The 14,946-nt window shown below is 38.3% G+C and overlaps 3 protein-coding genes across 4 annotated transcripts in view; 1 reads left to right on the forward strand and 2 right to left on the reverse strand.

The window, feature by feature from the left end:
- wnk3 (WNK lysine deficient protein kinase 3) overlaps window positions 1-676 on the reverse strand; it is a 44,949-nt gene extending 44,273 nt beyond the window's left edge. The window contains exon 1 of the mRNA XM_028582595.1: window positions 21-676. The gene's annotated coding sequence lies outside the window, so the exon portion shown is untranslated. The remainder of the gene's footprint in view (window positions 1-20) is intronic.
- A 1,228-nt stretch (window positions 677-1,904) lies between these two features.
- On the reverse strand, window positions 1,905-8,491 carry fam3a (FAM3 metabolism regulating signaling molecule A). 2 transcript variants are annotated; one of them, XM_028582781.1, is made up of 10 exons: window positions 8,166-8,491; window positions 7,574-7,605; window positions 7,357-7,464; window positions 6,945-6,968; window positions 6,718-6,844; window positions 6,323-6,381; window positions 6,178-6,228; window positions 5,982-6,066; window positions 5,112-5,238; window positions 1,905-3,106 (listed from the first exon to the last, which is right to left on the reverse strand). In XM_028582781.1, exons 2-10 carry the CDS (start codon window positions 7,584-7,586, stop codon window positions 3,008-3,010), a joined length of 693 nt encoding a protein of 230 aa, XP_028438582.1. In that variant the 5' UTR covers window positions 7,587-7,605; window positions 8,166-8,491; the 3' UTR covers window positions 1,905-3,007. The 2 variants fall into 2 exon arrangements, with proteins under 2 accessions (XP_028438582.1, XP_028438581.1); XM_028582780.1 differs by having other exon boundaries at window positions 8,162-8,491.
- A 202-nt stretch (window positions 8,492-8,693) lies between these two features.
- On the forward strand, window positions 8,694-14,460 carry idh3g (isocitrate dehydrogenase (NAD(+)) 3 non-catalytic subunit gamma). Its single transcript, XM_028582758.1, has 13 exons — window positions 8,694-8,830; window positions 9,004-9,051; window positions 9,343-9,354; window positions 10,205-10,302; window positions 10,391-10,506; window positions 10,631-10,691; window positions 10,774-10,906; window positions 11,686-11,819; window positions 11,935-12,037; window positions 12,138-12,284; window positions 12,411-12,505; window positions 12,638-12,698; window positions 13,727-14,460. Exons 1-13 carry the CDS (start codon window positions 8,750-8,752, stop codon window positions 13,826-13,828), a joined length of 1,191 nt encoding a protein of 396 aa, XP_028438559.1. The 5' UTR covers window positions 8,694-8,749; the 3' UTR covers window positions 13,829-14,460.
- The last annotated feature ends 486 nt before the right edge of the window (window positions 14,461-14,946 follow it).

Here is a 14,946-nt window from a genome sequence, read left to right on the forward strand (position 1 = left end):
TAACAACAAACATCACTCACCCGAATGCAACATCGTACCTCGTCAGTCCAGCGATATCTTCATTTAAAAAACGAGCTGCTCTGCCCAGATAGCTAACGTTAACTCACCGATAACTGAATTTCTTATTATTTATTTTTTTACAAACGTTATTACACGAGGTTTACACTGGGCTTTCGGTCTACAAAATTATTATTTGTACACCCACTGAAAAAATACATTTACGAAAAAGCTTTAGAAAAATTCGCGGTTCCGTTTGTTTTTCTCTTTACATTTTTTTACGCTTTGCTGCGATGTATTCGGCTTGGAAATCCCCACCGGAGTCGTCGAGCCTCCGTCTGTGTGAGAGACAGGAGAGCACTTGGTGTAGCTACGTGTTCCAATTCAGACGATGTTGGCCGTTGGTGGATATTCACACTCGCTGCTAGGTTTAACAGCTCCAAGTTGTGCGGCTGGCCATTCATGTGCATCCGTCCCGAATAATATCAGTAACTATGTACATGATTTACAACGCACGACTCCAACGGCCTTCAGCAGGTTCGCGTGTGTACTGAACACGCTCTGCCTGTCCTGCTTGTTCTTCTCACTTGCCAGTCACAAGGCTTCTCACCATCCTGAGGACGAGCACATCCAACAGTTAGCTAGCTAGCTTACTCCACCACAAGAGGGCAGTGGTACACGTTTGTATCAACGGCTTGTTATGTGATTTTAATGCTACATTTAAATGCTCCTCGTAAAAATATATTTTTCCTCTCACCTGTAGTGCAGTTTATCAAGAGATTGGTTTAGTGGGAGTTGCGCGGTTTTGGATACATTGGCCATAGAGATGTCTGTCTTCTCTCAAATATAATGGAACTAGATGGCATTTGGCTTGTGGTGCTCAAAACCCCTAAAATAAAATCATCATTATCATCCATCAGCAATTTCAATTTCACTGTGGTAGAAAAAAAATGTTCCTACATTAAACTGTTCACAACCAAATGTGGTTATTTTGAGTAACCAGATCATGCTTTCTGGAAAGAGACATTGATGTAAAGTGAAAATAATCTAATCTATGCCGGAACAACACACAAAACGTAAAATGAATGCATTTGCGTAATGGGTTATAACAAAAATTGAGTACTCCAATTTGACCAAACTTTCTCAAGTACTTGTACAATTTTGAACTAAATATACACATTATATACAGACCATATGTTCAGAGAGTACATTTTAATCTTTTATATATATATATTTCTATATATTTTACGTTTTTCTTGTGAGACATGGGGACTGTTAAAGCAAATTACCCCTCTATGTAATGTAATGCTCACAATGTAGGCTGCAAATAATTTAAGTTTTTCTGATGTCACTTGGGGTGAAATAATGTGCACCTTATCTCACACCTTAATTGTGACATAAATACAGCAACAACAAAAAAGAAGTAAATATGTAAGTAAAAGTCTTAGGGCTATTCTACCTCAATAATGCTCGAAGTCTCTTGCCTCTCCCTTTGAACATCACATAGCCCACAGTTCTTGAAAGCACTGAAGTCATTCATAAATATACCACTCGAAATCCCGATTTTTTTAACAACACTTGAAGGCCCCATAACACATCTCAGTGTAACAATGAAATTGATTGCGTTTTTATAACATAACGTTACAGCACAGTTTCAGCGAGCAACGCGATTCTGTGCTGACTGTCACCGAATTAGCCGTCAAACCTGAAATGTTCTTCATTCAGTCTGCAGTGTTTTCTTATCACCACCACGGAATATATGCTTAGTGAAGCAAATGCCTTGAGCAGAATGAACTGAGTAACCTCAGAGATACTTTGAATTTTGTCGCCCCCTAGTGAATTTCCTGAAGTATGCCAGTTGACTCAAGTCCACTCAGGAGGACCCATAGGAAAGAAAAAAAAACAAGAAATATTCGGACAATTTTATTTATCAGCATTGTAGTCACAATATAAAGACAGACTGTGATGCTTTGTAGAAAATATTTACATTTAGAAGTAACATAATTCAGAGAAAAGCAGCTAAAATAGACTTCTAACCATACTTGTCAAAAAATTTTTATTTCTATAGATTTCCTTCATTGTTAGGCTTGCAAAATGCCAGGTGGATACATTAAACAAAAAAAAAAACATACACAACCACACATTGAGGTTGAATCTTTAAAGCACTCTGTTGAAAGATTCTTGCAGGCCTGAGAAAACTGCTATGATGAACTCACACTATGAATCGGTTTCCTTATGAAGTATTTAAATAAATAGTTGTATCAGAGGAAAATGACCTAGGCCAAATTTGTCTGAAGAAATTGTAAACATGTGGCAAGCAATAACTGTAGTGTCAAGTTCTAAGGAAACAATGGGAGCGGACACTAGGCATAATAAGATCACTGAAATATTTATCACAGGATGAAAATATATTAACGGATTTAAATATAAAATCTGCCTACACTTTTGCTTAGTAGGACATTTAAACTACTAGTATACCTCAAATGTTATTATGCTGATGTGGATTAGGTTTCCAAATGCCTTACTGTGAAACCAGTTAGGGGTGTCTTTTGCCTGCTGAACATCAAATATCGTGCACAGAATATTGACACCCTACAGACAGACTTGCAGAGAGGAAATATGTCCATTTCCTACATTGGCTTTGGAAGACCTACTCCAGCTGTATTTATTCACGCATTGCTGTTACACTTTGGTCATCAAACATGTGGCCTCTCAAGTTTCCCATAACCTGACACAAACATTTTTCTTGTTTCTACAACATTACTTCCACTCAAAAGTGGCTCACAAAGCTTAATGCACAAATCCTCTATAACAAGTTCCAGCAATTTTAAATATATATCAAGTCCTATCAATCAATTCATGCCTCTGCCACGAGAGGAGAAATAAAAACGCCATTTGTGGCCCAGATCTTTGATGGTTTCAGTTACTCAGCAGCTTTTTAAAAAGTCATTTGGATGCACTGCTGCCACTCCAGGTCTTAATGTACTGTATGTGAGAATATCGGGCAGCATTATGCTTCCAGGGGTGGCCGCAGAGGAATACAGCCATCCATCTCCAGAGACTCGGGCCAACCTTCATACTTGTTGCTGCTCTTACTGTTCTTCATACGCTGATGGGAACAACCATAACCAAACAGAACTAATGTCATGAAAACAGACTGGGATCAGAGGGGTATTTCAGAAAACAGGTTTAACAACAACAAACTGAGTTCAAACCTGAACTCAGGGTTGAATAACTGAACTGTCAAACTCAGAGTTTCCGGTTTCAGAACAGGGGATAAGAATTAGGTCAATCAACTCTGAGTTAAGTTAACTCTGGGTAAAGTGTGTGCACAAGCATATCAAAAGCCCTAATAATGGAATGCAGATGACATGATTCATCATGGCATCAGGACATAAATAAAAGTTCGAACTCAAGTGTTCTTCTTATTCAACATTTGTGTGTATGCGCATGTCTTTATATTTATTCAGGTCAACCCAACAGGCACAAAATGCAATTGGCAGCAACTGAAGATGAAATATAAAAATATACATCAAAAAATATTTTATTTCAAGCAATTGTGATGTTTAGCCTACCCTATAGTAGTGGAATTTTCTAAGCAAACTAACTTTTTTTAGCCATCTCAAAACTGCCCGTATTTAACATAATCTTTGAAAAGTATCATTAAATGCCCAAATGGACAAATTCGACCTCCATTATAGCCAATAGAGAAAAAGGGGGTCCACCACCACCACCACTCAAACAGGCTGAAGAGATGGTCCTCAGTCTAAACAGTGGGCGACCTATTGCTGAAAACATCTCTGGTGGAAGATCATCTGCTGACCCAACCACCCCCCCAGGACACACAGGCCTATGTAAGAGGTTAGCTAGTTATTCAAATTAATAAGTACATTCATCCTTTTGTTACTGCTAGCTCACTATCCCACCTATCATCATAGACACAGCTTGGCACACTGGTTTTCTATAGCGGAACAAATCTTTGTAATTGATTGCAGTTACTTTTTTCAAATTCTTAGTTGTCCTATAGACATTGCAATCTATTTTAAGGTGACTCAATTTGGAATATATATATATATATATATATATATATATATATATATATATATATATATATATATATATATATATATATATATATATATATATATATATATATATATATATATATATATATATATATATATATGGAAAATTGTGATGTGGCCTGCATTGTAAAACCTTAATTTAAATGATGACGGGCACTTATCTTTATCTTCAAACGGTTACAGATGGTGTAATCTGTCTGGTGGAGCCTGCTAAATCGGACCATGCAGCTGTAAGTAATACTCCACAGACAGTTCATATGGAAGTCCTGGATCTTAGCAAACCTACCTACAGCACCTTTAACAATAACCAGACATGTTCCAGCAGGAATGTGATCCGAGATTAGGGAGTAATTAACAACATCTACAACCATGATTACACGTTTTAGCTACATGTAGCAGTGTATGTGATGTAAACACTGCAGTAAACGTGCCTGGAGCAGATGACCATATAAAGAAATCTGACAGTAAAAAAAAAAAAAAAAAAAAAAAAAAAAAAAAAAAACTGTTGCAAGCAGTGTTCAAAACGGTCTAAAATCTAAGGTTTTTGCTCACAGGAATTACTTTTACCTCATATATACATGTATGTATGTATGTATGTATGTATGTATGTATGTATGTATGTATGTATGTGGTAAAAGTAATTCCTGTGAGCAAATATCTATCTATATAAAATGTATTGTAAAAAATAAGGAAAAGCATCCCTTTAATATTGCTATATGTTGAAATTGCAATAAATTATCTACAGTATAAAGGCCCACCCATATTTTGTATTGGTACATGGTTGTATCCTCTCCGTATTCTATTGCATATCATTGAATCCCCTGCATCATAATTGTAACTGTAAGCTACAAATCTTGATAATATTGTCTGGTGAGTCATTTTGGATTGTATTTTCTATGACGACCAAGGCATGATTTATTTTTTAACTACAACTGTTAGAAGTTAACTGCAGGTAAATCAGCGTCAAATCAAAAGAGCTGAACATCTCGAACGATAGCTTAGCTCTGTTCAGCATTGATGGCAACATACCTGCTCAAAGGGACTCTTATTCTCAATGCCCTTGGCTCCAACAAACACCCAGCTGTCTCGAAAGGCCAGCTCCTTCACTGCCGTGCTCCCAAGCTCCTCAAACAGTCGGCGAGACTCGTCGTTCAGCCTGGAAATGAAGATAAAGTAACAGGGTAATGTTTATTAAGTGGATTTGCTGTTCTTCCTCAACAAGAGGCTTATGGGTTAAATGAAGTGCTTAACCTCGGTTACATTTGATTGCGATTAAATGCAGGCCATTACCATTTCTCAGTAGGCTCCTTTTCAGCTTTAACACAATCTAAAGGTTGCTTAACCACTTACAACCAGGATGATATGTTTTTAAGCCATAAGGCCTTTGAGGCTAACAGCGAGATTTATGATCATGCTGATTTTGATACACCGAAAGGCATCAAGTGTTCACAAACAAATGTATCATCCACCAGATTTAAAAGCAATATTAAAAAGTAAGTCTTGATTTCTGACAACTCACACTTCATTACCAACAGAGCTTTTGGGCCTAAAATTAAAATTTGTCACTGCTCTGTTCACCTCCTTCGGTGAAAATTGGAGCTTTTGCTCTTTCACCGTGTTTAACATAAAAGACATCTGTACCAAATGCAAAGTTGTTCATACACAAGTGGAGTGTACAATGTTGCATTTGGCTGCAAATATGGACTTACAGGTTTCAGCTGCATTGGCCATATCACTGCCACATCGTTATTTTACTCTACAAAATATTTTCCAAGTTATAACATTAAATATCATTTAGCTTCAGCTGACAATTTGATCTGAAAAATTGCTTTACTGTGAGTCTAAAGGGGAAAGAGAGGGGTGTTGGACTGGAACTGATAGCACATCATGGATTCTTACTTTGTAGCTGCATCATCAAAGGAAGCCACAAACACGAGTGTTCCTTCATGGAGCGGCCGGAGAAACTTCAACAGCTCAGAAATATCTGACAACAAACATCACATGAGCCATGAACTGTGGTTTATAACTTGTTCTTGCCAAGCCATATATACCAGATGTGAAATATGTACTATACATTAGTGTCTGGTTTTATTACCTCCCGCCCACGTATCAAAAGTCTTTGTGTCCAAGAGCTCTCCTGTCACACCTGAAGCAAAGGAACATCAGTCAGATAATCATAATAGACCCACAGGAGCTTAATACAACACAGTCGGTTAATAGGTGGAGGAGGACACTCTTACCATTCACTAAAGCTATGTTTAGTCCTCTTCCAACGTTGTTCTTCACACTGCTCACTAACCTGTGAGACAAAAACACAAAAAGGTTAAGCTTAGAACACTTCCTTGCCTTGCACCTACACATTAATCTACACACGTCAACACGCTGCCTGACACTTGAGAAACAACAACAAATATAACAACCAAGACTACAGACAAAAACAAAGAAATGGGGGACAGACAGACTGGAAGAATACTTGCATTCAGCTCCCCAGACAGGCTTGGAGGCCTGGTTATGAAAGCACAGAGGGAAAAAAAGAACACAGCGTGAAACCAAAAAAAGAAAAAGTGACAGACAGACAACAGGGGAGACAAAGACAAAGCTGAACAGAAAGAAACTGGTAAGCACTGAATCTCACATCTTGTCCTCCAGGCAGATTTTGGGCCCGATGACGTTGGCAGCACCAGACACCAGGCGGAAAGCCAAATGTTTTGGGGGACAGGGAGCTGAAAGTCCACATTTATACCGTCGGGGGCGGGGTTCAGCTAAGATATATAAATACATAAAGACACAACATTATCATGATCATACTTGACAGGAAAAGTAGTCTTAAAACTGTCATATCATACGGTTTCTTTTACTCACCAGGTGTTGGTTCCTTGCTTGCACCTGAAAAAAATACAAACTTTTTACACTCAAATGAACTAATCTCATATTAAGGCTTTGTTTGATCATATTACACACATACCCTTTATCACACATGCATTAAACATTAGCCTATAACTTGTCTTTAAGGCTGCTACTAACAATTATTTTAAATTTTAGTCTCTAAAATGTCAGAAAATAGTGAAAAACGCTCATCATGTTTCCCACAGCCCATGGTGATGTCAACAGTACATAAGCCAAAGATATTCAATTTTCTAATTATATAAAACAGAGCAAATCACATTAAGCAGCTAGAACCACTGAATGCAAGTATTTTTTTGTTTGATAAATTGTTCTCAACTAATTTTTTTTTTTGTCTATCAACTAAGCCTTTCAGAACTACTTCTCTTACTGCTGAAGAAATGCCGCACAGATGAACCACTCTCCCCTCCAAAGAAGGTGTTTGCCAGCAGCCAGGTGAGCCCCACCAACAGCAACACAGCCACAGCTCTGAGGGGGCCTGTCAATACAAACAGGACACACCAATTCAGGCAACACACATGGGATTACCTCCAGATCAATAACTTCCCACTGGAGTGTACTAAAACGTAATAAAACTTTGAACCAACCTGTTAATCTCATGATTCACGGTCTCATAGACCTAGACAAAGAAAGTAGCGTCATCATGGTAGTTTGAATTTCTGACTTATACAGTTTGCGAAGTGTAGTTACAGTTTTACAGTGGCTTTTTTGTCAAAAACTTTCATAATCAAAATTTTTCAATTTCCATTTATCATGGCAGAAGTTATAAAACAGTGCAAATAAAAGGTCGTTCTAAGAGTTTTCACAAAAGGCAATTATACCATTTAATTGTGTATAATTTATAAGTTATGTTTTTTATGTAACTGTAAGCAGTTTATGTATGTAAGTCTTGAAGGAAAATACTTGGTATTCTTTTATTAAATTTCTACTTAATGTAACACTTAAAATCATAAAAATTGCAATAAAACTCTGGGGTCATTTTATTTAAAGCTGTCAAAGACATCTTTAACAGAAAGCGTTACATGTTTACAGTGGCAATGCAAGATGGCTCTGCAGAGATGACGTTTGAAGGGGGTGAAATGAACCCAAACCAAAGACAAGGCAACACATGGTCATTCCGTAGACAACTTAATTAATCACTTCTATGAACTTGCAAATAAGAAACGACATTTTACCTACTGTGTCCACTGTCCACGCTTCTGGCGAGTGTTGCCTTTTCTTTGCACCTTTGCTCGTAGGCTATGTAACGAACGGTAAAGAGAAGCTGTTGCTCTTGCCACTCGGGACTTCTAGCTACTATTTCTTGCGCTGTTTCCTCATTGAGGCTCCTCTGGTATGAATCAGCTTTCAGTGAGAACACAAACTGAAGTCAATAAGCTCAGCCGACAATTAAATATTAAAATGACATAAAACAAGCCGTATCACTCCGCGTTTAACAAGCATGAAAAAAAATGATGATTGTAAATCCCATCTGTCTTCCGGATATAAAGCTAGCCAACCCCCAGTCCGTGACCACGGAGTCTGCGCAAAGTTGTTCACGTGACCAAAATCATGCCGTAAACATTTTTTTATTTTTTTTATTGTAGAACAGATATGTAATAAATCACGACTTTCACTCTCTTTCCCTTTACATTGTCACGAAAGCTACCACTCTATATTTAAATAAATTAATAAATATTTGCATTGACAAACCCATTATAACTATCGCGTGAGCACAACGCCTCATCTTCGTTCATCACGCGACCAGCGCTTTAAGAATCAAGATGGTTGCCCACAGTGCTGTGCTCTCGATGTCCAAAATCATTAATCCTTTCTGGGGTGGACGCCTTGGCAATACGGTTAAAGTAAGATAAGACACGTCGCTGTGGTCACATTGGTTGTAAACGTGGTTGTTGTGTGGCTCCAAACTAATGTCGATTATTTTTATCTAAACACAAGGTCATACTAGCATACAGTTGAATAAGCATGCTAGCAATCTTATTGCACATCTCTCACATATCTCTTTTTTGTATTTCAGGTATTTGGGACAACTCTGACAAGTCACAGGAATAAGACCTTACGTAGTGTGAGTGAATCAGATTGTCTCTGTGGGTTTCAATCTTCCAATGAGGAGATGTGATTTTGTCCATTTGTATATAATGTTAACGTTACTAGCAATGCCCTAGAATCACTGCTGAGTTACTCATTAAAGCATTTATTTCCAAGCTGTATGGCTTTGGGATAAACTTTGGGAGTGGTATATAACAGTTTTTCCACCTTCTTGGGGGAGGAGTACTCACTACTACCTGGATTCTTATGTGGCTATCGAAATAACTCTTGTCCTTCTGCTTTCCTTGCTGTCCGTCTTCAACAACAGGGAAACAACATTGTAAGTAGCTGACTCTGATGTGGTTTACTCATAGACCGTATGAATGGTTTACTAGACTACAATGCATCACTTCACAAACAAGACCGAACATTACCGTTTCATACTAGAGCTGTGTGATGTAGGAATAAAGGCTCAACATAGGTGTACATCACAGTATCGTTAAGTTCATCATGGAATATCACAAGTCAAACAAATAACGGCTATATCTGGCTCAGTAGTTCCATCGTAATTTTAGTTTAATAAAAAAATTGTTCTAAATTTACATTATTAAAAAATCCTACAAAATGATGATAGTGATCCATGATATAAATATATATATATATATAGATATAGATATATATATATATATATATATATATATATATATATATATATATATATATATAGATATATATATATATATATATATATATATATATATATATATATATATATATATAGATATATATATATATATATATATATATATATATATATATATATATATATATATATATATATATATATATATATATATAGAGAGAGAGAGAGAGATAATAAATAAATGGATGGATAGAAAAACATCTTTCACTCAACTATCAAGCAACTAAATGTTTACTGGGGTGGATGATCTATCTTAAGAAGGTGTCAAGTCTCTGCAAGGTGATGCTCATATTGTACTGGCATTAGTTTTAAAGTGGAAGGTTGGAAATCACTCTAAAAAAAAATACGGTGTCACATGGTAACACACTAGTAACAACTTATAGGCTTATGTATAAGTGAATTGTAGTTGGGTTAAAATGTGCAAAACCACCAGTGTTGTACTTTAAGTTCAATGCAGTTAATAACGTATGAAATGGCAATGTTACAGCCCCCTCCTGCAAAGTATGGAGGCAGACACACTGTGACCCTCATACCTGGAGATGGAATCGGTCCAGAGCTGCTCAATCATGTCAAAGAGGTTTTCAGGTTGGTTCAAGACTTAAAAACCTGTTCAAAGTGTTGACCACAGGCCAGTAAGGATTGCCTCACCATGTGATTTGTACTCATGCTGTAGGTTCAGCTGTGTCCCGGTGGACTTTGAGGTGGTGCATGTCAACTCTGCTTTGGAGAGTGAGGATGATATCAACAATGCCATCACTGCCATTCGCCGTAATGGAGTTGCCCTCAAAGGCAAGCAGTTTCTGTGTCACAAGCAGAGCATGAAAACAGAGCATAGCTGTCAGAAGCATGTAGTTTTATAATAAGACCGTGACCAAGTGTGACACTAAGTGACTTTTTGTAATTCTTCTGATAGGTAACATAGAAACCAACCACACCATGGCACCCTCTGTCAAATCCAGAAATAATCTCCTGCGGTAAGAGTTTTAATGAACTATTCAGTTGATATAGGCTCTTTTGTCAGATGGCTAAAATTCCTTTCATAATTTGGTCCAACAGCACAAGCTTAGACCTGTATGCCAATGTGATGCACTGCCAGTCGCTCCCTGGAGTCCAGACTCGCCACAAGAACATTGACATCATGATCATCAGGGAGAACACAGAGGGAGAGTACAGCAGTCTGGAGCACGAGGTAAGACAGAACAGAAACAATCAATTCTACTAGGGCTGTGCTCGATTAAAGAAATTCTTAGTCGACCAACACTCATTTAATTGTACCAACGAATCGATTAGTTGATTTAATCGACAGATCTGTAAATCTGAGTTTCTCCGTAAAAAGTCATGCAAAAGCACCACTTTAATTCTTGTGTTTACAGAGAGATGTGCTCGTACGTTTCTTGGAAATAAGTCATTCAGCATGAAAAAAGCATCAAACATGACTCATCAACTAAAGAAATCTAAGTTGACTAAGACCAAAACGACAGATTAGTCAACTAATAAACTAAGAGGGAGCAGCCCTAAATTCTACTCTCTGCTGAAACACACTCCTTCAAAGACCTCTTTCCTCTCTGTGTCTGTCTTTCTCTTCCACCTTCTTCTCTTCTTTTTGAAATGGGAGTGAGCTACCACCCATACACTATTAAAAGTACAGCATTCGTTTATGAAGGGGAAAACATTGATCTGATATACTTGATCGGTATTGGTGCAGATCATGACCTTAAACTCACTAATATTGGCCAGACATGACAGATCCACATTAAATACTTAGTTGCCAACTTTATTAAACTTTCAGAACGATATACAGTTCACGGCATCCTTAAATTATTGTTGTTGCTTGATGTTACCTTGATGAGTCCGTTCTAGACAGTTACACAAGCTGCTTCACAAATAAATGAGAACAATGTTACTATGTTAATAACGGCACCAACTAATTGACCATTAGCTATCATTCTTCTCCCTGTCTTGTTTTAGAGTGTATCAGGGGTAGTGGAGTGCCTCAAGATCATCACAAGGAACAATTCCCTCAGGATCGCTGATTATGCCTTCCAACTGGCCAGGGAGAAAGGTCGTAGTAGGGTCACTGCTGTACACAAGGCTAACATCATGTGAGTTACTCTGAAACAAATATATCTTGCCAGAACTGTCTGGTCACCGGAGTCTTACATAATATTGTGTTTCTTAGTGCTGAAAATGTTGAGTTTGGCCTTTCTGCTCCAACAGGAAGCTCGGCGATGGCTTGTTCTTGCAGTGTTGCAGAGAAGTGGCCTCTGGTTACCCAGACATCACGTTTGACAGCATGATTGTGGACAACACCACCATGCAGGTGATAGAAGATTAAATGACACACTTGAGTTTTGGAAAAGTTTCTCAATGTTGATATATCTAAATTATTCACTAACCACTTTGTTGGTCTGTGTTTTTAGCTGGTGTCCAAGCCACAGCAGTTTGATGTGATGGTGATGCCCAATCTGTATGGGAACGTGGTGAGCAACGTGTGTGCAGGCCTAGTGGGAGGGCCTGGCCTCGTGCCCGGGGCTAACTTTGGCCGTGACTATGCTGTCTTTGAGACGGTGAGTGTTTGGCAGTTAATGCTGTCCCCTCTGTTTTAAAGAATGAAAAGTACATGAATCGTGTCTGTCTTGATATTTCAGGATTCAGAATTTCTTTTTTTGGTCTTATTTTTCCGGTTCTCTCAGGCTACAAGGAACACAGGGAAGAGTATTGCTGGCAGGAACATTGCTAACCCTACTGCCATGCTGCTAGCCGGCTGCATGATGCTGGACCACCTTAAGTAAGCTTTTCCAGATAAAATACTTTCAGTACATGCCTTCCTGTTGTTTCATCTGAGTTCTAATGCTGTCACTGTGGTACACCAGTAAATAGTAAATACAATAAATACTTTTTTTCTTCTGTATGTCTCCAGGCTTTACGACTACGCGAGTATGATCCGAAATGCAATCCTCACCACCATGAATGAAACCAGGGTAAGTTTTCCTTCACTGACAGGCCTCTCCCGTCACCTGTTTCGCTGCCACAAAGCTAACCCCCGAAATTCCACTAGACGCGCATGCGCCGCGTTCTGGCTGTGCCGTGGTTCTGTTCCGTCGTCCACCATGCGTCATACCACAGCGGGAGCGTCTCAGAAGCGGAGCGTTTTGCCTGCCCAACTTGCAGGTTTCGTTGTTTAGGTCATTTTTCCTAGATATTTGTGCTTCTACCATCAAAGTAAGTAGTCCTACGTACTTCCATTTAGTCCAGTTATGAACGACATGGATCAAAGATTTGGGGCTGTGTTTTTAGTTGTTAAAATAGTGAAGTTATGTGATATACGATTTGGAAGTTTCCACATGGTGTTTATTTTGAAAATATACCGGATGATCTAGCCCTTTCACTCCCTGCCCGGCCTGTTGAACGCCCTGCGGTTCCGTCAAAATAGACCTGGCAGAGCAGAGAGACGCTGCTGGGATGTACTGCGTCGTGGCTGGTGGAATCCCAAGTCTTGAGTGGCCGCGATTGCTGGTGGTGGCCGCCTAACCCGCCGGAACACAGCGCAGACACGCCTGGGGGAGTGGAATCTAGGGTTAACTGGCCATTGTTGTGTGTCAGAGGCTTAGAGGCCCTGGTTTCCTCGTGGGCATCACATAACATTCACACAAAGCCGCATCGTGCCCTGTTCACAAAGCTCTCATGAAATGCTACATTGTACGGTATCTGACTTTACATTGTGTGGCAGTAACATTAATTACCGTCCTTGATCTCATATAAAAACCTGATCTGCTTATCATCCAAGGTAGACTGCTTGTTGCTTTGGCAGGATTTTAAAAAGATATGTGATGCATTTATTTTAGCCGAGTGGGAAACTTGTTTTATTAAGTGCATACAGACACTTAATAAAATATATAAAGCACTCATACAAATACAATAAGACTTAACATTTTCTGGAATTTGGTGCTTTTTAACTTAAATACATTTTGGGCCCTGTTTGTGAACACCCTGTTTTGTTTTTTTGCAGTTGCACACCGCTGATATCGGGGGTCAGGGCACCACGTCAGAGGTGGTCCAGTCCATCATGAGGAACATCCAGAGTAAAGGGCCTCTCACAACTGACCTCTAAACACACATTCATCAGAGGTGTGAGTTCGAACATGTTTTCCATGCATGTTTCCATGGCATCGGGTCTTATCACTGACATCAGAAGGGTTTATTTTTTTTCTTGTTGATGTAGCTTACTGATCACTGTACTAACAGCTTTTTATCCACACCGGTGTGTTTCACATATAAATGATGACCTTCGTGAGACAGATTTTAAAACTGTTTACTTTGGATCAAATTCCATTCCATCACTCCTAATTAGATGATAAATCCTACTGTAAGGATATTTTCTGAGTTCATCAGGTTCATTCAGTTGGAAATAAGTGTTTTTACAAATTGTTATGAATGTCAATGAGGATCATTATTTATTTTCAAAATTATGACTATGTTACTTCTCACTCAGCCAAAATGTGCTATGTTCATTTAATGCCTTGCCTTTTTTGTCATACTGAAGCTACAGTGTCAAGTTGGCTGTTTATATAATGTACTGTTCTGTGTGTTCTGTGATCAACTGTACTATAAAAATGGTGATGTAGCTATTTCATATATACTGTATCAGAGGAGGGGCACATCAAGTAGTTGTCTATCATATACGTGAGCGGGTATATATACTGTATAACACAAATATTATCAATAAAGTAATAATCTACCTTATCTTTTTACACAGAGGTTTGAATATGAAACATCTTTCAAATGAGTTTGAACACAGGTGTTTCTATTATTTTGTGCACCCCATTTATATCAATGAGGGAAGGCTATATAACAGAAACACCTCTGTATAATGCAATACAGTTCAACAGCACCACAAACTACAGTACATCCTTCATAATGTTGAATAAACACCTCTCTAAAACCGTTTCAACAAAAACTGAACATTATAAGCTTCATAAAGATCAGATTTATTGCAGGACTGTTGTATTAGGCTGCACTAGTTTTAGCCAGGTGTACCTAATAATAAACTGGCAACTGAGTGTATAAAGCCTTCATAAAACAGGACCTTTTTATGCTAAGATTAGTTAAGATTTATCTTGATTCTTTGCCTCTGCTTCAAAGAAAGAAGCTCTATTCTGGCCTCCTGCTGGGGATTAAGATCATTTTTCTCCAAATAAGATAAAGCTCACTGATCCTTCCGTTTGTTTT

The sequence above is a fragment of the Perca flavescens genome, chromosome 7 (assembly GCF_004354835.1).
Source record: "Perca flavescens isolate YP-PL-M2 chromosome 7, PFLA_1.0, whole genome shotgun sequence".
In the NCBI taxonomy this organism is placed as follows: domain Eukaryota; kingdom Metazoa; phylum Chordata; class Actinopteri; order Perciformes; family Percidae; genus Perca; species Perca flavescens.